A 20,727-nucleotide genomic window follows, 5' to 3' on the forward strand; every position below is an offset into this window, starting at 1 on the left:
TAGCTCCTGACCATCTCTTGAGGAAATTTAGAGCCCATTTCTCAGTGGATCCACCAACATTATCTAGGATGAAATCAAACCTGGAGACAGGCAAAGGACATGCTTAGAAAAAAAAAAAAATCACTGCGTTGCTCTGAAAATACAAAGAAAGAGTCTTGTCATTATCTCACTTAATTCAGAGCGCAGCTCGCTCTTAGCAGAGACTAGTGTAAGCTGAAATTTCCCATCTGCAGATGCACTGTATTGACATAAATTGCCTATAGCAAAGGAGCAAAGTCTCAGACCTCAAGCTAAATGCTAGTTCACTGGGCCCCAGGCCTACCATACGTAAAGGACATTATGGTTACTACTCGTGCACTACAGGCACAACACATGAGCTAACAATGTCACTGCACAGTGGATTAATTGTTTAGGATATGAACAAATGAACAAATTACTCCAAGTTAAAAGAGAATGAAAACTTACCTAAGAGCTGCAGCTAGTTTATATGTTTTCAGCTGCTTACCTTCCACTTACCGTAAAGTTAGAGTAGCACACAGACAGCTACCATGCATCACCTGCTCTGCAGTAAGTCCCTGCTCTCTTTTAAGTCAGTGTAACCTGTTTGTTATCCCAACCCTTTACTATTAAGACAGGTTCACATATTTTAGAGCTTCTTGGTTTTTTTCCAGCTAACATTTTACTATAAAACTTAACTCTACAATTATTTGGATTGAAATGTAATTATCAAAACATCGATCTGAATAATTCTTTCAAAAAAGAAGCTACAAAAATCCTATCAATGACAAACTTTGATTCCAAGGAAAAATGTTAAACAAAAATAAATGTATATACCTTGCCACATGTTTTACTTATCTGACACGGTTGTACTGAGTGTCAGGAATGCTGAAGACAAAGATTTCTGCGGGAGGTATCTTGTATTGGACCAACTCCGTGGTTGGAATAGACTTAAACAAGCTTTCAAATGCAGTGTGTTCTTCGGGTCTGAGGAAACACCAGGCCACAAACAGTTTGCAGGACTATAAGACTGGAAAAGAAACACTTCCAGGAGCAGCTAACAGACAAGAAAACTGCCAAAGAAAGTTTGTCTAAATCTATTCCAACCAGGCAGATAGTTCAGTGAATAGAAGATATCACCCACACAAATCGTTGCCTCTCTCATACTTCCTGGACCATCACAGCTACAATATCATTCCAACACTATCACAACAGTGAGGAATACTGAATCTATTCCCACCTGTGACATGCTCTTACCACTGGACCAAAAACAATTTACTAACTGTTCCATGTCTCAGTGCCCCCTTCTTGTGGTTTGTGAGATTTCTTTCAGAATTTAGTAAAAATGCATCAAAATGCTTGAATGGAAACTCATATTACTATGCAAACCACAACCATATCTGTGGTTAAATAGATGAACTCTTCCCCAAAAATCCATCTTCCCTGTCTTAAACCTACCATAGTCTACATTTCTGATACTTTGCAAACCATATTCAAAGCTGGGTTGGAGAAAGTTTGCTTTAGGAATTTAAAGTGTTACAAACAGGGAGGCTGAAAACCCAGAAGACAAGGGAGTCTCATCAGCTAATTAAGATTTGAGTCTCCAAAAGGTATATGCAGTGAAAACTTGTTTGCTTGCTACCACCCATCTTTCAGATTAGTGGTTCTTAACATTTTTAGATTCAAGGCACCCCTTGACAGACTTGAGGCACCTCTCATTAAATTCAAGGCACTGCTCAGAAGATGCCCACTCCTAGTTCTCACTTATTTTTGACTACAGAAAAATAATGGAGCAATTCTTCTGTTGCAAAGAACTGAGCAAGACCACAACAGGTCTCACTGTTAACACTGTTGATGGTAGGCTTATGTAGAGATTAGATTACGGCTTGTATGGGATGGTTTGGATAGGGATGATCCTGCTTCAGGCAGGGGATTGGACTAGATTATTTCTGGGAGGTCCCTTGCAGCCCAACTTCTCTATGATTCTATGGCAATAGATTCTTCTTTAAAATCTCTGTATTTAAATTTTGTGAATCACATGTGTACCCTTAACAGTGATAATACTTCATGGAACCCCAGGAAACCCTTGAAAGGATCTCAAGGCACCCCAGGGTGCCACAGCACACTGGCTGAGAATCACTGGTACAGATATCTAACTACAGCAATACCTACAAGGGAAGAGGTTTCAGTTGCTCTTCTGTGTCTCCAGACTTGTAATCAATTACATCATCTGCTCCAAGCTTCGTCACTACTGATTTGGCATCCCGAGAACAAACTGCTGTTACATGAGCACCCCAGGCCTTCATCAACTAAAAACAGATCAGAAATATAGCATGGTTTAAAAGGGACTCAAACGATGAAACTGCCCAAAAAAGCCAAAATGTCATTTCATTATTAACAGCTGCCAAAGAGTGGAGGCTGTGGTGTTACTACTATACACGGCGATTTGTTAACATGTGGCTCTGAAGTGGTTGGGAATTTATGCAGTTTTTAAAAGTTTACTGCTTTGATGCCTCTTATAAATCTCAGACCCTGGATTTCTTTGAATGAAAGGTGCTCTAACCAAAGGCTCTCTAACCAAATGACCCATTTTGAAAGGCAGTCACCCAGGTGCTCCAGCTTGCTTCCGTGTGCACTTGGCTGACAGCCTGAAAACTGAAAACCTTAGAACATTTTAAATTATTAACTGTCAGTAAAGTACCCTGTGTACAGAACTCAGTGCTTCAAGACTTAAAGGAACAAAAACAAAGCTCTCTAATTTATCAGACATAAATTTAGCAGGTGGTGCCTTGTTAGCTTCTAGTCTATAAAACTGCAGTAACAGAAACAAGTTGTTAGTTGTTTAATTTACCTCTATTGTATAAATTAATCTGACTCTTTCTAAGCCACTTACGGGCTTCTCTGCAATAGCTTCTCTGACATTTACCAACCGAAAATATGACACAGGAATTTATTATTCAGTTCAATAAAAATCACAGCTAATCAGCAGCAAACTCAACCTTTCCCAGGGAACATATTTAGCAAACTACTTTCTAGAGGTGCACTGATACATCAGTCCATACTGTTTTGGCACCAATAAAAGGAAAATCAACATTATTGGCAATAGGCTTTTTTTGTCTGATATGGCAGATAATGTTGATGCCGCACACATGCACGCAACTGCAGCATACACACTGCCAGGAATGCAGCCCGGCAGCTTGCAAAGCAGCATCCTGCCAGTAAGTCTGAGGAAGAAAGGGGCGGGGTGGGGGAGGGGGAACAGATCGAGGCCCCCCCTGTGGCGAGGGAGGAGAAGGGCAGAAGCAGGGGCTATAAAGCCGGGGCGGGATGGATCACAGGACAGAGTTGCAGGTTGTCTGGGGGGGGCGGCTCCCACCACTGAGCGCACCCCCAAAGGAGGCATGTGCTTCCCAGATCTGTGCGTGGGGCAAGGGCAGGCTGCCAGTGCACAGTCAGGGCTGGAGGTTGCACCAGGCTCTTCCTGGCAGGGGGCATTATGGTGAATTTTGGGGTGGCTGTAGGTCCTCTTCCAGCGCCACCACCACCTGCCCCTGCCCTGCCCCAAGCACAGTCTAAGCCCAGCCCCCCCACCAGGAAGAGTTCAGCACAACTTCTGGCCCCAAACACGTGGCAGCACCCCACCCTTGCCCCATACACAGATACAAGGAGCACAGGCCCCTCCATGCCTTCCCCAGGGGTGCGATGAGCAGCAGGAGCTGCCCCCTTCCTTCCCCACACCCCCAGACAAGCCTCAGCTCTGTCCTGTACCCCACCCCACCCTGGCTGTGCAGCACTTGCCCCGTCCCTGCTCCACACCCCGCCCCACTCCCTCCCTCACTGTGGGGGGCCTCGATCTGCTCCCTTCCCCCCAGACTTACCACCTGGATGCTGCTCTACAAAGCTGCCGGGCTGCACATGAGCAATTGGATCAGTATCAGCCAATATGGCTGGCTAATAATTGGCCATCAGTATTGGCCCAAAAAATCTTTATCGGTGCACCCCTAGTACTTTCTCATGACTCAGACAGGCACTGTATCACTGAACAATCTTCCATCCTCGTCTAAAAATGTAAAAGCAAAGTTTAGTGGCACAATCATCTATATGTTGATATTCTGAAGACAAAGCTGCTCGAATGTAACGGAACATTGCTTTCAATCAAAGGACCCAAATTAAATGAAAATATGTTATGCACACATTGCAAAATGAATAACCTATTTAACACCATCTCCTCTCTCCAAAGTAAAGACCTATTAAGATAAAGAGAAAGGAGAAATTTTATTCTGAACCACTACTGTACATTTGATGCACAAAAAATATAAAGAATTTCCATCAAACCACATCAGTTGGTTTAAATAATCTGAAATGTATACTGGTTTATTCTATTTGCATGCTTACCTCTTTTGAGGTGTGCATGTATAGGTGAACCTTTCAAATCAGGTGACTAACTTCCTTGAGACTTGAAGTACGAGAGAATGCTTTAACTGGGTCATATTTCCTTGTATTCAAAATCTTGCTTTGGTAATCTTTGACTTTTTACATCCACAATTTCTCTTCTCTAATTTTCTTCCTTCCCTTTAGGTTTAAACAACAGTATATCTGGAAAAGAATAAACTACTTTCATATTTCCCTACCTTTGTAGCGTATACCGAGTTCATTCAGTTGCTTGCTACTTTACCACCCTGCGGTTGCTAATTTTCCCTGCCTAAAATTTTAGTTATTTAATCCTAGAGTACTTTTAAGGGAAAAACATGTGCCTGGTAAAACATTACCTGTATAGCAAAGGTACCAACTCCTCCAGATGCTCCTAAGATTAATATTCTGCAAGACAAAAGTAATTTCAGTTGATAAAAGACCAAACACATACTAAGACTATTCTGCCACATAAGAATCCAAGTGAAATAAACTAATAAAATACTCAATATATGCAATGATTCCCTCCTTTCTAATCCCTTCTTACGGAAGTATAATCACAACAAGGAGAAGAACATGATCAGTAAAATTTGATCTAAATAGAAGCCTAGGCTAAGTATAACTGCAATATTGTTGCAGTTATAACAATAACAGCTACAGGTGAATTTTAAATAATTTTACATTTTTTTAAATATGAAGTTTAAAAAAAAAGGTCAGTTCTAACCAAATCAGAAAACTTTAATATTTTTTCTATTTTAATGTCCTTTACCTTAAAACAAAAGTTTCTGCTTGCCTTTCAAAATCAGTCTCTCAAGAATTAAAGTACCTACAAATTCAAGGTAGTACCACTGATCTAGATTCCTGTGTCAATACCACTATCTCCCACAATGAGAACCCCTTGCCTATTAGGTTTTTCACTAATCCAGAATAAGTCAATATTAACATCAAAAAAAAGTTTAAAGAATCCACACATTTCCTGCCTCCCCCAAAGAACTACATAAAGCTTAGTACTCATTTGAAGTGGATTCATACTTTGTACAAACTGAGCAGTTTTGCACTGCAATACGTCTTTGATGGTGTGGGGGAGCAAATCAATTCTCGAATAGTTTTACAAACTTTCATAAATTAAAAAAAAGAGATTTTTTTACAGCACTAGAATTCACAAAAATGGGGCATTTTAGAAGATATGAGACAAATTATGTTAATACAATATGCGTATGTACTTGTCTAAGACAAAATTTATAACAAGGTAGAGTTGGCACAAATATAATTCGGAGGCTACCCCAAGTGATAATGCGTTTCTTTTCTGGAAAAAAAAGTTAAGTGGAGCAGAATTTTGTTAGTTTTCACTTACATTTGGAAGAGACCTTGCAGAACATTAGGTTTTAAGAATCAGTTAATGAACAAGCCAAAATTGAAGTATATTGCATCGCAGAATGACCTGTTACAATTATTCCGAACAAGCAGGAGGAGTAATTTCAACTACATGTAAAAAAAAATACATCACAGTGAACCGCTAAATAAACTGTATTATATTTTGTAAAATATAACTAGACTTAGTGATATGAAACCTCACTGAAGGACTCTACTGAGTGCAATTAGGAACTTCATCCAGATATTTTCTATTAAATCTTTAACAGCTAGACTTATTAGACTGGGATCAGCAACTGAGCTACGCGAGGTGAAAATATTCTCTCTGCAAAATCAGCTCTCTCTGCCTCAGAGATGTAGAGAAAACCTTTAGATTTCTACATTACCATGGGTGCATACAGACATTCATTTCTAATGGGGTAAACTTTTGAGAAATTTGCCCTACTAGAAATACTTCTGGGAGACATTCAGTCTGCAGCTACCCCCTCTCCCCTGCTCTCTGTGCCTTCCTGAGACTGGAGTGATCCTGAGGGGAATAGTGTCTGCCACTCCTCCAGGTTGGGGTGGGGGGAAGAAGGGGACTGGAGCAACGAGGAAAGACTCCCTGCACTGGCCTCAGACAGAACTCTGGAGAATAGGGTCAGGGAGCAGTCTCCTCCACTCTGTTCCCAGTCTTCAGGAGCGGAGCAGAGGGAGCACTGGGGCAAAGTCCCCAGCTCCTACTCCAAGCAGAGCAGCAGCCAGCTTGGGCAAGAGGCAGGGAGCAGCAGTAGCTTCTTCTCTCCCCTCCGGGACCAAGACACAGCCCCCAGCCTCTTCCTCAAGTCAGGCACTTCCATGGCTTGCAGAAGGCTAGATCTGGAGTTCTCTCGAGAACTGACAGACGCCATGCGTGCAAGAGACTTGGCTGTCATGGGTGACTTCAATTACCTGGACATAGATTGGGAGGAACACTTGGCTAGGTCATATCGTTCACACAGTTTTCTGACTGTAATCAAGGAGCTCTTCCTGACCCAGGAAGTGCAAAGGTAACCAGAGCAAACAGAGGTAATGCTCTCCTAGACTTGGTCTTGGCCAAGGGAGATGATCTGGTGTGTGGCTTGAACAGGGGGTAACCTGGGCGACAGCGACCATGAAATTATCAGGTTCAGTATCTGCTGCAAGGTGGACAAATCAACCAGCAGGACTGAAGTCCTGGAATTCAAAAACGCTGACTTTGACAGGCTCAGAGCATTAGTAGGGGAGGCAATGCGGGACCAGAAGGGCAAGGCAAATGGGGTGCACAAAGAGTGGTCATTGTTCAAGGATACAATCCTCAAAGCACAAAAGAAAACTGTTCCTGCAGAGGAAAAGCAGCAGAAGGGCTGGCAAGCCCTCCTGGCTTAATAGGGACATTGCAGTCCTCTTAAAAAAGAAAAAAAGAGGTGTATGCACAATGGAAGCTAGGGATGGTCCTCAAGGAAGACTACCCTACATGTGCTGGCCACTGTTGTAAAGTGATCAGGAAAGCCAAGGCGGTGACAGAGTTTAGGTTAGCTACAGGAGTCAAGGACACTGTGGATGCTGAGTGGGTGCAATACAGATTAGAAAAGCTAGACATTTATAAGTCATCAGGACCGGATGGGCTCCATCTGAGAGCGCTGAAGGAGCTGGCTGAGGTCATCGTGGAACCCCTGGCATAGCTCTTTCAGAGTTCGTGGCGCAAAGGGGAAATCCATGAGGATTGGAAGAGGGCCAACATTGTGCCCATCTTCAAGAAGGGAAAGACAGAGGACCTGGGTAACTATGTGTCAATCAGCCTAACCTCCAACCCAGGGAAAATCCTGGAAAAGCTCATTATAGAATCTATGTGCAATATGCTCATGGAAGGTAAGATTCTGAATGACAGCCAGCATGGCTTTGTCACAGGTAGGTCTTGTCTTACCTCATCTCCTTCTACAACCAGGTCTCTCACCACCTGGATACGGGAGATGTGGTAGACATTATATACCTAGACTTCCAAAAGGTTTTTGATCCTAGTATCCCATGAAATCCTTGTGGGCAAACTAGAAGATTGTGGGCTCAGCTACTCAACAGCTCAGTGGGTGGGAAACTGGCTACGGGGTAGGACCCAGAGAGTTCTCATGAACAGATCTGTGATGTCCTGGTATGAAGTGGCCAGTGGTGTCCCTCAGGGGTTCGTGCTTTTCAACATCTTTATCAATGATTTGGATGGGGGAGTGAAAAGCTCGATGCCCAAGTTTGAGGACAACACCAAGTTATGGGGCAGTGTGGTCACGTCAGAAGATAGGGTGCAGATACAGGCAGACCCGGACAGGCTCGAGAGTTGGGCAGACCAGAACCAGATGAAGTTTAACACTTCCAAGTGTAAGGTGCTCCATCTGGGGGCAAACAACCCTCAACATACATACAGGCTTGGTGGTGACAGCTTGACTTGCACCGCGGCCAAAAGGGACCTACAGGTAATGATTGACCATCGCATGAATACGAGCTATCGATCAGCACAAGGTGGTAGTCAGCAGGGCAAACAACATGCTGGCATGCATCAACCAATGCATCTCGTGTAAAACTAAGGAAGCGATACTCCCGCTGTGCTCAGCACTGATGAGACCACAGTTGGAGTACTGCATCCAGTTCTGGGCACTGCACTTCAATAAGGATGTAGAAAAACTTGAGGGTCCAGAAAAGAGCCACCCGTATGATCAGGGACTTGCAAGGAAAAGCTGAGGGACCTGGGCCTCTTTAGCCTAAAGAAGAGAAGGTGGAGAGAGGACTTGATAGCAGCTTACTGCTATATCAGGAGCTTGGTGAACAATTGTTCACTAGGGCACCCCTGGGGAAGACGAGGACCAATGGATATAAACCCCTGGAAGGCCGCTTCAGGCTTAATACCAGGAAAAACTCCTTCACAGTCAGGGTGTCCAGTCTGTGGAATAAACTCCCTCCAGAGGTGGTGTATTCCCCTACCCTGGAGGTTTTCAAGAGGAGGCTAGACAGTTGCCTCACTGGGGTCACCTAACCCCAGTTGTCTTCCTGCCTAGAGTTGGGGGCCTGGACCCGATGATCTGCAAGATCCCTTCCAGCCTCTTACAATCTATGAAGGTGCTGGAGGATGTGCCTCACCATTCCCTTCCTCTCCCAGACCAGTTGGAGAGGGGAGGGGAGCAGCAGAGCAAAGTCCCCCTCTCCCCTTCTCCAGAGCAGCTGCTCCTCTACTGTGCTCCCTTTCTCAGGGAGCAAAGAAGAGGGAGCAGCAAGGGGAAAACTCCACTTGCTTCTCACTCCTGGAACTCAGGTGTGAGAAGCAGGGGGGCTCACAGTGCTGCTCCCTGCGCTTAGCTCCTAGTGAGGGGAACTAAGTGGACAGATTAGTGGGGTAACCTCCCTGCCAGATCCAAACAGCTGGGACTCCAGTGTAAAGAGTGGGTAGAGGCTTTGCCCCACTACCCCAGGGAGAGCCTTCCTGAGCCCATTTCCCCAGCTTGGTTCTTCCCTTGCCTCCCTCCACCCCCCATGCTGCTCAGCAGGCAAGAGGGAGCCAACAGAAGACAGCAGCACCTCCTGCACTTGGCTCCCACTTGCAGCTGAGCAGACCAAGCAGCAGGGCAAAGCCCTTGTCTACGTCTCACACTGAGAGCTTTGCTACTACTTAATGCTCGGCTCCTGGGTTCTGGCAGCCGAGTGGAGGGAGCCATGCAGCAAAGCTTCTCACATTGGGAACTTTGCCAGCTGCTCCTCTCCTCTCCTAAACTACAGGAAGGGCAGGAGCAGCTGCTTCCCCCCTGCTACAATTCCTTCTCAAAACCAGGTGACTCTGATCTCCGGAAGGCATGAAAGTCTTTACCGTTGCTCCACTCCTTCTGGTCCCCAGGAAGAATTAAGTTTAGGGAAAGCATGCAGACATTCAGTCTCCCAGGTGTGACCTAACTCTACTTATTCCAGGGTTATTTTTCTTCCAGAGCATCCATTTTTGCTCTGAGAGAAAAAAACCTGAATGTCTGAAACTGAATATCTGTACATAGCCCATGTGCCAGGAAGACCTAAACAGATTAGAAGGTTTGACAGTAGCTAGGTCTTGTGTTACAAAAAATAAAACTCCAGAGTTCTTTCCATCCATAAGTACCCAAAGGGACTTCTAAAATAAAAAGATAACCCTTACCAATGCAGACCCAAAAACAGAAGTCCTCAATTTACATGGAAATATTTCTCTTTAGGTCCCGATTTAAAAAAAATGCATGTTCAACTCTTTACAGCTTTCTCCAAACTCCAGTAAGGAAAATAGTGGATCTTAACTGGGGTGGGGGGGACAGGGGCTGAAAATACTGTCCGACAGCAAACGTACTTGAATGATTTCTAAAGGAATGGAACTGCAAGCTTCTTAAATATTTAAGATCAGGTTCTCACCTTCATTCTGATCCTTTTGTAATGATTTTGGCAGTGCAAATTCAACAATGCTACTTCTCTGGACACAATGAGGTCCTGTGTGGCCACCTTCAGCCCTGAGGCTGCCTGGGATATTACTAGAGCTAGGGGGCAGTGTGAGAAATTCTGCAACTCTCCCCTCCCCCACTCAAGCCAGCAGAGATAAAATGACATTGACAATTCTGGCCTATTATTTTACATAGAATATCAACAACTAGTGCAAATTTTAGGGAATCAACCAGATAAGAAAAAGGCATAAGCAAGACATACACTTAACTAAAGGTTCTCAGAGATTTCACCCATTATAGCAAATTATTCCTAATATAATGTGTATAGAGAAGCTGGGCATTTACACTCCATTTTTGTGCAGAGTAATTGAGAGAACAACAAACTGAAATGAAACATATCCAAAAAATATTTTCATAGCATTTCTTGCGATAAGAAAATGCAAGGACTGTGCTGAAGCAGTTTACATAACTAAAATCTTAATATACTTCCTCCTTGTGCATTTTAATCTATGAAATCCTGAATCAATTTTCCCTTGATAAAAACCATTTGCTCACATAGTGAATACCAATGCAGAAACATTCTGGTGCCAAGGTGAAAGGGATCTTACAGTGTGTGTCTGCTATAGACCACCCTGCCAAGGGGTTGAGCTGGACCAGAATTTCTCAGTACAGCTTATGGAGGCAGTTGGGTCTAGGGATGTCATTATCATGGGGACCTAAACTACCCAGATATCTGCTGGGGGGAGCAGTCAGCCAGGTCTGACCATTCACATAGGTTCCTAGCTGAAATACAGGACCTCCACCTTATCCAGGAGATGCACAGCCCCACTAAGGGAGATGCCTTGCTGGACCTGATTTTGGCCACTGGGGATGACCTGGTGAGGGGACTGCAGGTCCTTGACCACCTGGGTGACAGCGATAATCACCTGCTGGAATTCACCATCCAGCGCAGGGTGTTGAGAGCTCACACCAAGACTAAAGCCCCTGACTTCAGAAGGGCCAACTTCAACGAACTTAGGAGATTAGTAGGGGAGGTACTAAGGGCCCAAAAGGTAGAGGATATGGGAATCCACGAGGGATGGTCGTACCTTAAGGGGATGATCCTCCAGGCTCAGAGTGTGACAGTCCCCAAGAGAAAGAAGGGGGGTAAGAGTGCTCTGAAACCCCCATGGCTTAGCAAAGGCATTCGAGAATGCCTGAGGGCCAAAAGGGAGGTGTACACCCAGTGGAAGAGAAGGGCCATCACCAAGGAGGAATACTCCTCCTTGGCCTGTGAGTGTAGAAAGGCCATTAGGAAGGCCAAGGTAGGGTGGAGCTCAGGCTAGCGACCAGGATTAAGGACAACAAAAAGTCCTTCTTCAAATACATTGGGAGTAAGAAGAGGGCACCGGGTAATGTAGGGCCCCTGTTAAACTCAAATGGTAATCTTGTGGCTACGCCAGACGAGAAAGCCGAAATCTTTAACAAGTTCTTTGCCTCTGTTTTCTTGGACAGGGACCAGAACAGCTGTCCCACCACAGGTAGGGGCAATCTTGGGGACAGCACTGCCAGGCCTCGGGTCTGAGCAGAAGTAGTTAGGGATCTTCTGGAAGGGCTGGATGTTTTTAAATCTGCAGGACCTGATGCCCTCCACCCACAGGTGTTGAGAGAGCTGGTGGGGGTCATTGCTGCGCCCTTGGCCCAGCTGTACAAGCGATCGTGGTCCATGGGCCAGGTGCCCGGAGATTGAAAACTTGCTAATGTGGTCCCCATTTATAAGAAAGGGAGAAAGGAGGACCCAGGAAACTATAGGCCCATAAGCCTCACATCGGTCTTGGGGAAAATCCTTGAAAAAATTATCAAGGATCACATCTGTGAGGGGCCAGCAGGGGAGATCATACCCAGGGGAAATCAACATGGGTTCATCAAAGGCAGGTCCTGCCAGACCAACCTGATGGCCTTTTATGATCAGGTAACTAAATCCCTAGATGATGGTGTCGCTGTGGACATAGTCTTTCTGGACTTTAAGAAGGCCTTTGACACCGTCTCTCACCCCATTCTCATTAATAAATTGAGCAACTGTGGCATTGATGCCTGAACAGTTGGATGGGTCAGAAATTGGCTGATGGGGTGCACCCAGAGAGTGATGGTGGATGGGTCATACTCGACCTGGCGGGATATGAATAGTGGGGTCCCCCAGGGCTCGGTCCTGGGGCCTACACTGTTCAACGTCTTCATCAGTGACTTGGACAAGGGGGTGGAAAACATGTCCAAGTTTGCTGATGACACCAAGATGTGGGAAGAGGTAGGCACGCTTGAAGGGAGAGAGAGGCTGCAATTAGATTTAGACAGACTACAGAAGTGGGTGGATAGTAATAGGATGGGCTTCAGTGTGGATAAGTGCAGGGTGCTGCACCTGGGGAGAAGGAATCCACAGCATACATACAAGCTGGGGAGCTCCCCCCTTGACGGCATAGAGGCGGAACGGGATCTTGGAGTCATTATTGATCCCAAGATGAACATGAGCCGCCAATGCCAGACCGCAGCCGGCAAAGCCAATTGCACCTTGTCGTGCATCCAAAGATGCATCTCAAGCTGGTCCAGAGAGGTGATACTCGCCCTCTACACGACATTGATCTGGCCTCAATTGAAGTACTGCATCCAGTTCTGGACACCGCACTTTAAGAAGGATGTGGCCTGCCTTGAGAGGGTTCTGAGGAGGGCCACCAGCTTGGCTGGAGGGCAACAGGGCAGGCCCTATGAGGAGATGCTGAGGGACCTGAACCTGTTCAGCCTCAGCAAACGGAGGCTGAGGGGAGATTTGATGGCTGCCTACAAAAACTCGTTAGGGGAGATCAGCAGAAAATAGGAAGGATCCTATTCCCCCCAGCAGCACCTGGGGTGATGAGGAACAATGGCCAGAAGCTGGTGGAGAACAGGTTCAGGTTAGAGATTAGGAGGCACTATTTCACTGTTAGGGTGGCTAGGATCTGGAACCAACTTCCTAGGGAAGTGGTCCTCGCTCCTACCTTGGGTAAATCCAAAAAGAGGTTGGATGAACACCTGTCTGGGGTCATGTGATCCCAGCGTGTGCTCTGGCCAGTGGCAGGGGGTCAGACTAGATGATCTATTTAGGTCCCTTCTGACCCTAACTACTATAAAACTATGATTAATCTTTTAGAAATACACTGTATGGTAGCGGGGTATTTAGCTCAGCAGTCTCTAAAGCTGAACATACCCTTGTTTCAGTGGCAAAGGGACCCTCATTCACATAACTGTCACAAGCAGGAGAGAACAGCAGAGTCTGGCTCAGAAAGAGCGCTCTGAACAATAGGGAAATGAAGTTCTTCATTGCTCAAGCACATTATAATAAAGTATACCAGCAAGGGATATTTCAAGTAGAAATGAAGGGAAGCTGATATGAAACTGGAGACAGGAGCCATTTGGATCGATTTGGATACATACGTTGCTTTGAATCTTGTAAAAGCGGATACAGATACATGTGCATATGCAGACTTTTTTTTTTTTTTTTTTTTTTTTTTTTTTTTTTTTTTTACACACATCACAGGTCAGAATCAGTTTGTTGATTTCAGAATTGAACAAAACACAATAAGATTAATAATGCTGGCCTGGTCTCTTTCCAGCTAACTTTTTGCCTTTAGTCCACGTCCTAACTACCACCTTCCCCTAAGAATTACAACACTACATAACTACTGCACAAAGGACTAGTGAAATGTCTCATTTGGAAGAAAGATGTTCTTTCACAAGAAGAAAATTACACACACACTCACACAGAGGCATGCATGCATGCTGATGCGCTTGAAGCAATAAAATAAATGGAAATTTACTACTAATTGTATTTGAAAATTATTTCAAGGACTTGAACACATGATTTAACAACCTGTATTACAATAGTGTTATGCTGCAAAAAAGGAGAAAAGTAATGTATGTAAAAGCAAGCTTTTAGAAAAACTAGGATCAACAGAAACACTTCAGTTTCCATATAATTTGTCTGAATCCCATAGGAAACAGTTAAAAAAAAAAAGTCCCACAAACACTCCTTTGCAATGTCTGTAATCCAAATGCTATAGACTGGAAACCATTCATAGATTCACATATATTACTTAAGAGCACAGGTGTAAGTGACAGATGAATTATTTTTCAGAGCAATAATAGTGTGTTCTAACAGTGACTGAAAACATAAAAGGAACTGCAGATTCAAACAGAAAAAACAATGTACACAAAATAGAAAATGTTTGGAGTTCTGACTTCTTATTAGAAGTTATCTGGAATACAGGTAAGAGTCTTTTTTAACATTCTAGCATTTCTTTAAAGTTAATTTAAACTATTAACATATAGTAAGAAAAATATTTTAAAACATCAAAATAAAAATAAAAGAGCAAGATAAGCCTAAAGTTCTACCATTTACTTCATGTTAATATCAATGACATCAGAGCTGAAGCAATTTCAAAGAGTAATTTAGTTTCTCAAAATGTAGTTGACCTTTAGAACAAACATTTGCCTTATATTTTCATGATGAAATTTACCATGCCATGCAACAGCCAGTTACTTAAATAGTTTCCAAGGAATCAGATGAAATATTTTCATTAAATCCAATGTCTTTTGCAATATGCTGCATTAAAACAGTAATACTCCATGATAAAAGGAGGTCAGACCAGTTCTACTGCTGGGTCATTCATTATTTGGGTTCTAAATTTTGGAAGCAGTATAATAGTTCTGGTGATTATACTTCATTCTTCATAATTTTTATTCTTTTTCACACTTCTGTTACAAGTGCCTTGCTTCTTACAGGTATTTATACAAACTGGCCAGAAGGCCACAATACCTGGAGATTTCATCAGAAGGGGGAAAAACAAAAAACAAAAACAAAAAACCCCCAAAAACCTCTCCTTCAATTTTTCAATACTTTTTTCTCCTTTGCCCTCCACCTGCCCCTATCACAGCAGCAGGTTGATAAATGGTCTAAAGTTTTCTATTTGAATTGGTTGTTAATCTTGTGTTCTCCTCCCTCACCCCACCCCCTTCTCTTCTACCTTCCTTCCTGAGATGGTGCCCTGCAGGCAGGAACCTGTAACCTGAACAAACCGCACAGCCATACTGCAGATGAGAATGGAAGCAATCTGTTCTGCAGGATTCTGATTAAGCCTCACTGCAAGTTGCCAATGTAATCCCTGTAGTGGGACAAATATGTGAGTATCCCTACAACACAAAAAAGGACAAGACTATGCAAACACAAGCACACGCTTGATCTTCCTCATATCAGTATCCAATTGACTTTAATAGGGCTGCCCATGGAAACAGAGTTAAGAATGTGTGTAAGCATTTGATGGATTTTCCTGGTGTTTGGAAGGAAGCAAAAAGGTGAGGAAAACCCACTCCCCATTAAAACACTCCTGGGTCTAATCCTTCAAACTCTCCATAAGCAAACAACTACATTTAAATTAATAGGACTGTTTGTCAGAGTAGAGGTACAAGTCTCTGAATTAGGCTGGTAAATTTCCAGGCACGTGCACCTTTATTCTGCCTGACTTCAGACTAATACAGCTAATACCTCTCTATGTGCGCCTTTACCAAATTAATAAAAATTCTAAAGTTTTGCAGCCTAGTCTATAAAGACTCCATAAGGCTATTTTTTTTACATAACTCTGGAAGACAAAAATCAATGACATCTCAGTCCAAACACAAAATATTCATTGCAAAGGTATCAGGAGGACAAGTCACCTACCGTTTCCCAGCACAGTTGTTCTGGTTCAATCCCCCAATTTGGTTCATTGCAGACCAGGCTGTAAGGCCAACATATGGCAAGGCAGCAGCTTCTGTGTGACACAGACTCTTGGGTTTGAAAGACACCTAAAGCAGAGGATAAATTGCATCTAAACCACAAGGAATTATATACATTTGCGAGCTACAAAGAGGCAGCAGATGCATTTTACTGAGCATCAGCTGCCGAGATAACTAGGTTTTAAAAAGCTAAATGCATGAGAAAAAAAACTAAAAATTGCAAAATAGCTATTTATGTGAGCTTTGCAAGAACCAACAGCATCTATTATTTTGCCAATAATTCCAAACTTTTGTATGGTTACCTCATTTCCACTAGCTACAACGAACTCTGATAAAGTGCCTTGTTTCCATGGAGGAATTGCTGCCCATACCTAAAAACAAAGGGAAAAAACATTTCAATTTCTTCTGTTTTCTTTATATTGCGTCTACAGCCAAGTCTCCCTCATGGCAAAATCTTTCTCCAATCTCCTGAACAACTTCATTCTAGATTAAATATACAGTCATTAACCAAAATGCCAGTTTTTCTATATTCATCTTGACTAAAATGTTTCACTTGCTTTCTTAAAAATATATATATTACAGAAAAACATAGGACAGATGGCCAATAAAAATAAGACATATTGTACTATGTACAATATACTCTTTTGAAGAAAGCAGATTACATTCAGTAGCCTTAAGCTGGTACAAGTACTTGAAAACACAACATATGTTCCAATAAAAAAAGGAAAGTTAGAACAAATCATACCAAAATTTTTATGGGGCTCAAAATTTTGTTGGTTATTACCTAATAATTGTAAAATCTCTGGGGTAGGTAAAGATACTCAAGAGAAATTTCCTGTGAAAATATTAGTATCAAACAAGATGTAGCAACTTTTAGGCATTTTTTTTTTTTAAATATAGGTAGCTCTGATGGATTTTAAAATTTGCAAGCTGAAATGGACCCTAATAAAAAAGAAATGAAGTAATTAGTGCTAGCGAATAGAGAAAATTTGAACATTTTTCAAAGAACTAGGAGGGAGTTGGAAGTAAATTACTGCCCCACGGTTCTCATGTAGGTTATAGACAGACAAGAAAAAAATATTTGCAGAGAAAAGAACTACTAATGGAGATGCTGTCACATTCTGTTACACACAAAGACAGGAAAAATGGGATTGGTTATTCACCTCATCACCAGGTTTGAAATAGGACACACTGAGTCCACATTCCATAACTACACCAGAGACATCTCGACCAAGTGTTAGTGGGAACTCATCTCCCGTGGTTTTGATTTTCAGAGGATCCCGTCTTATATTTAAAGCGGTTGCTCCATAACCACCTATGAAATACAGATTTAACAAAGTTATAATCTGTTTAGATATTAAATGAACTGAACAAATCAGATTAGAAAGCAAGTTGTTTAATCTTTATGTAATGCAAAACCAAAAAAATGTTAAACAGTTCTAAAAATGTTCTCATGTCTGTAGTAGCAGAAACAAGCAAAACGATCTGAATATATATTTTTGAAAAGTTCATATAAATTAGTATCAAACTTAACTTTTGAATACTTCTTTTGGCCTCTGTCTGGTGCACAGTGGGTGCATCTACATGTGCTTTATTATGGAGCTGACTAATTAGCTCCACATTAAAAGCATCACCATCTATACATGCACCCACATTAGGGCGCATTAAATTAATTAACTCTGCTGTATGTTAGTAATGTCTGAAACAAGCACTATTATACAGTGGAGTAATTTACACCACCACAATGCACATGTAGACGGTGAGCAGGGCTGGCTGAGGCACAAGGGTGCTATGGCGGAGGGATTGCCAGCTGGCTAGCCCCATACTGTAGCACTCTCATGCCCCAGCCAGCCCCTCCACCACCCGGAGCCTGGAACTGATCCCTCCGGGCCTCATGCTAGTTTGGGGCTGCTCTGCCATAGCTCAATGTGAACCTAGGAAATATAAACTCCAGCATGAACTGTGTCACTGTTTATTTCTTCACCCTAATTGCACGTGTAGATGCACCTGGTACGTATAAAACCAGAAAGGTTCATAAAACTTAGCAACTTACAATATGGTTATAGACACTACATTAACAGATCCATGATTAACAGAGGCCATGATCCTCTTCTTGCTCCATGACAATGAACAATTTGACATGAGACAAAATAACACTTCATTTTCGCCACATTTTTCTATTAATATTCTGTAGCTAAAAATTCAGAAGATCCGTACTCTACTTTCCTCCTGTCTGTGGGGAGGGAATATTACATGGTCATGCACTGGTTAATGCACGAGATTGTGCAAATCACTCATGACCTTAACCTGAGAATGACACAGGACGGACTTTCAAATCTGTGAAGGACAGAAATCAGTTTCAAGTACGTTACCTTTACTAAAAAGGAGCTACGATTGCTCATTGCTTATTAAGTGGAGATGTAAATGAGCTGCCACTTTTGCAATCGCACGCTAAGCATAAAACCATAATCCTGCACTGTGGACTAACCATTTTGTATTGGTCCAACAATTACTCAGAAGCATTCCTCCTGAAACATTTACGAGTCTATGTGAAAACGTTAAAAATTATCAGTCACAGAAAGAGAAGGAATCACCATCTTTCTAATACAGTATTATAAAGAAGCTTAAAAGGAACAAGCCTAAATGTAAAACATTATAGCATGGCTCTTACTGATATCCTTGATTTTCTCAAGATGACAGGATTGCCTAATTTATCCTTCTACAGTTAAATACCTGTTGATATACAGCTCAATCTCACAGCTGTTGATGCCACAGATAAGGAAGTCAGTGAAGCTACTCAGACTGTAGCTGCTGCAAAACTGGGCACCATCACAATTTCTTTGCAGTGGTTCTGAATAGCTTTAGCCTCCCACCCCCTTCCCCCACAACTATAAGCCTAGAACTTAGTCTCCCAATGAGCTTCATGTAGAAAGACCCCTAATCCACCCAGAGTCCTCCTAAATTCTGCATACTTGAGGCTGTGCCAACATGAAGCTCCCGTGAGTCCTAACAAGTGATAACATACAAATAATTGTTTTATAATGTTTTATTTGGTTGTTGTTTAAATACAGAGAAAGCTCCTCCAATTCCCCTCTCCAGACACTGCGGTCAACATCTGAAATGCACAATCGTTTTTCCCTGTGAATAACCTGGGATTTGGAAGTTTTATATTTGTTTATTTATTGGCATTTCTGAAACCGTTATTGAGGCCAACAGTAGCTCAACTGTTAAATATGCCAGAGGCTGCAAATGAGAGAGGAACAGAGGTTATGTTATACCCAGGGTTAAAACCCTGGTTATACCCAGTTCACTCTTCCTTTCAGCCTCTACTCTGTGCCCCTGTGTGACACTATTCGTTCCCTTGCAGGATTGCGGGCCTTGGCCAGGAGCAGGCAAAATCTAGCCCTCTAGGTAATTTCATCTGGCCCAGGGGCACCCACCTATTAATTGCAACCCACCCAGCCCACGCATCTCACCCCCACTCTGGTGTGTGGAGGGGCCTGGCCCACCCAGCAGACAGCTTCTGGGTGAGGCTGCAGCAGCCACAGGGAGATCTGCTCAGCTTCTCTGCCCTCCAGCAGCTTCTACTTTTCTCCCTGCTGCAGTACTCACTCCTGGAAGCAGCAGGGGTAGAAGGAGAAGCTGCAGCTGGGCGAGGGTGGGGAGCATGGGGCTGGTGGGAGCCCACACCCGGGGGGTGGCAGGAGCGCAGAGCTCGGGTGGGCAGGGTCTGTGTGTGGTGGGGGGATCCCCCACATACTTCCCCCCCATGGCGTGCAGCCCCTGCCAGTGGCAGCAGCAGCAGACTGGGGCCCTGAGGATGCTCATGGCGCTGCCACCCGGCGGCGTGTGGCTCCGGCCAGCGCTGCATATGGCAGCAATGAGTGCAGCCAAGCCGGCCCACCTCTATCGCACAGGGCTCTGTGTTGCGCGCCAGAAGCTCCCAGCACCTGTGCACCACTGGGGGAAGTCCTGCATGATGGAGCTGGCTGCCTTCACTGCGCCCTGCTGCCACAGAAGCAGGATGTGGGGCTCCCCATCCATTTCTGGTGGAGTCCTGGCAGCTGCACATGGGGAAGGGAGCTGGCTCTCTTGCACGGGACTTCCCCCAGTGGCGCATGGATGCCAGGAGCTGCACATGTGCTGTGAAGAGCTCCACGTGATAGAGGTGGGCTGGGTAGGTTGCACTACTTGCCACCATGCGCTGTGCTAGCCAGAGCTGTACGCCGCTGGGCGGCAGTGCCATGAGCACTCCCACCTGCTGCTGCTGCAGTCAGCAGGGGCTGTGTGCCATGGGGGATACAGGGGACAGGAAGTGTGTGGAGGTCCCCATACCTCCCCATCCTTACACTCCACAAACCCACACACTGCCCCCATAATCCCAACATACACAGCCATACCCCCCAGAAACCACACACACACACCATACACATACCTCTACCCCAGCCACACCCCACACACTCACCCATGCACAAAATACAAGAGTAAGACTTTATTTTTTTTACCTATTATGCAGTCACCTCTATATACATACTACACAAATCATGACAAAAATATTTTTTTGTAATAAAAACAAATCATACAAAGTCAAATACCTACTATAACATTTTTTTTCTGGTTGAAATGGCATCTGCACCCGCCAAAAGGAGTACTTCCAGGGGCAAGGGGAGGGGCGTCTAGTTCTAGTGGCAAAGATCAAGAGTTAAGGGTGGGACTTCCAGTCCCAAGATGGTGACCA

General features: G+C 43.8%; 1 protein-coding gene across 1 annotated transcript in view; it reads right to left on the reverse strand.

The window, feature by feature from the left end:
• Positions 1-20,727, reverse strand: part of RTN4IP1 (reticulon 4 interacting protein 1) — a 43,798-nt gene that overhangs the window by 13,019 nt on the left and 10,052 nt on the right. Inside the window, exons 2-7 of the mRNA XM_006276733.3 lie at positions 17,153-17,304; positions 16,292-16,360; positions 15,934-16,058; positions 4,767-4,815; positions 2,170-2,306; positions 1-80 (exon numbers count right to left, since the gene is read on the reverse strand). The exon at positions 1-80 is cut by the window's left edge and continues 104 nt beyond it. Of these exons, the coding sequence (XP_006276795.3) occupies positions 1-80; positions 2,170-2,306; positions 4,767-4,815; positions 15,934-16,058; positions 16,292-16,360; positions 17,153-17,304 (612 nt within the window). The remainder of the gene's footprint in view (positions 81-2,169; positions 2,307-4,766; positions 4,816-15,933; positions 16,059-16,291; positions 16,361-17,152; positions 17,305-20,727) is intronic.

Source organism: Alligator mississippiensis, chromosome 1, assembly GCF_030867095.1.
Source record: "Alligator mississippiensis isolate rAllMis1 chromosome 1, rAllMis1, whole genome shotgun sequence".
In the NCBI taxonomy this organism is placed as follows: Eukaryota; Metazoa; Chordata; order Crocodylia; family Alligatoridae; genus Alligator; species Alligator mississippiensis.